Source organism: Sceloporus undulatus, chromosome 8 (genome assembly GCF_019175285.1).
Source record: "Sceloporus undulatus isolate JIND9_A2432 ecotype Alabama chromosome 8, SceUnd_v1.1, whole genome shotgun sequence".
Taxonomy (NCBI): domain Eukaryota; kingdom Metazoa; phylum Chordata; class Lepidosauria; order Squamata; family Phrynosomatidae; genus Sceloporus; species Sceloporus undulatus.
In genome coordinates this window covers 25,330,949-25,333,013 of record NC_056529.1, presented here as the reverse complement: position 1 = coordinate 25,333,013, position 2,065 = coordinate 25,330,949, and the positions used below count along the sequence as shown (strand labels likewise).

At 40.8% G+C, this 2,065-nt stretch overlaps 1 protein-coding gene across 4 annotated transcripts in view; it reads left to right on the top strand.

The window, feature by feature from the left end:
* C8H7orf50 (chromosome 8 C7orf50 homolog) overlaps positions 1-1,663 on the top strand; it is a 92,136-nt gene extending 90,473 nt beyond the window's left edge. For all 4 annotated transcript variants that reach the window (XM_042480632.1, XM_042480634.1, XM_042480633.1 and 1 more), the window contains 2 exons: positions 764-845; positions 1,122-1,663. In XM_042480632.1, the coding sequence (XP_042336566.1) occupies positions 764-845; positions 1,122-1,304 (265 nt within the window). In that variant the 3' untranslated portion in view covers positions 1,305-1,663. The remainder of the gene's footprint in view (positions 1-763; positions 846-1,121) is intronic.
* The last annotated feature ends 402 nt before the right edge of the window (positions 1,664-2,065 follow it).

Here is a 2,065-nt window from a genome sequence, read left to right as displayed (position 1 = left end):
GCAAAGTAGTGAGAAGTCCACTTCAGATTGGAAAAATGTGGAAGGAGAGTTAGGTTATATGGTTAGGTGGCAGCAACCTATTTACAAGGTAAATTCCCACTCTTGGGCACTTCTAGGAGAGATGGTTTATTCTTTTTATCTCCAGAGAATAGTTGATCTCAGGAATTTCAAGAAACTGGGGGCTTGAAAACCAGCTTTGGTAGGGTTGCATAAGGCCCCAGGGGTACACTTTCTCCTCCATGATTTAACCAGTCAAGACCACCAGACTCCCCTTCAACCCATCTAACCATAACCCATTTTAAAATCAAGCACTGGCAAACTTCTTGGAGGGTCGTGCCATCCAAGTGAACACACAATGATAAACCTTGTTTTTGCAAGATTCCATAACTAGTCTTAGGCTTGCGCCCACTACTGTCTTTAAGTGGAGCCATGGGTTGAGCAGAAGCTTCCACATCTGTTTACAATAGGTGGGTAAATAATAGCCCTCCTCATGCTGTTGCACTGTCTTCATCAGACTTCACCAGCACACCCAATGGTAAGTAATGTTTGGAGATGACATACTGGGAATGTTATCCAAGCTTTTAAGCAGCTTCTCTTGAAGTGTCTCTGGACTCTTGGACCCCTGTGCTTACTCTGAGACCCAATCAGAAACATAATGTATATCCTGGGACCTCTAGGAATTGCCTTCCATAGATGTAGAGGTTTATTTTCTTTCTGTATTATCTTGCTCAATTAGTTTACCTGTTTACTTGTTTTTCTGCAGCTGGTCTGAGAGCCCCAGAGAATGGAAGTTTCAAAAGACAAGGCAAACGTGGCTTCTGTTACACATGTATGATAAAGAAAAGGTATGCCTGATGTTTATCTTCCTCACTCTGAACATTAGCCAGGGAAGTGCATCTTTATTGCATTTGTTCTTTAGCTTTCACCTTTTGTACGACTAGCATTCATGAGGCTGAACAAAAAACTTTTAGCTTGTCCTGGGTTGCATAACAGACCCAGAAGCGTTACCAGCTGGTAATAGGGGATTTTCCTTTTCTGAATGTCCACCTTTTAGTGTTGCTATTGCCAAAAGCCATGAGTCGGTCTGGGTAGTTCACCTTTTCTTCTTTTCCTTCTTAAAGGTTCCTGATAGCTATTTTTCCATTTTGCTGCGGTACCTTGAAGGCCTCCAAGGCAATGCGCGAGAGACGACCGTGCAGAAAGCAGAAGCCTTGATGAAGGAATATGACAAGTCCGAAACAGAAGATGCTAGCCTTTTGGAGAAATGTGAGCGCATTCGGAAAGTTCTACAGCTGTTGTCCTGAAGTCACCAGATCTTGTCAGGCTTCCCTAGATCCATACATCTGCATCATGATATGAGACCAGAGCCTTTGCAGGGCTCCTTTGAAAGTCAGACACAACATTCAGCTTTAATCAAAACGATGCTTTTAATCTCCAGCCTCCTGGTTTTTGAGCAAATCTCTTCCAAGGTTTGAAAGGTGTTGAAAATAATTGTGAAATAGAGTGGGTCAGTCAGTATTGAAACCAATTACACTTGGACTCAAACCTCTTATTTTAGGAATCTGTTTCTTTTAGCCTTTTCCAGTGTATTTTTATTAGGATTTTCATCTGTTCATTGCAAAAAAACAAAAACAAAATAAAAACTCAATAGTTTTAAACCAAAGGCAGCTGGTGTCTTTCACAGTTTGTGTCCTCTTTGGTTTGTTAATTATTGGTTTCATCATTTCCACATCTTTAGCTTCCACAAAGCATCACATAACCTTAAGATCTGGAAGCAGTTTTTGTTGGCCTGCCTTCATTTACCTTTCAACTTAATTTTATTTCAGCTAAATAATGGACATATGAACTAACAAAATCCCATGCTCTTCAATGCATTATGGTCAATAAAAGGAAATTATTCTGCCTTTCTGCTGCATCCCTGATGTTCCTGTTTTCCTCACGTGGTTGTTTTTCAGTTGAGTAAATATTTGTTCAGTGTTGTTCAATAGTGTGTTGCTCTTGCAAGAGACTGGACTTCTGCAGACGTTTATGGGGGAAAATAGGTGAGGGCTGCAATGATGAATAT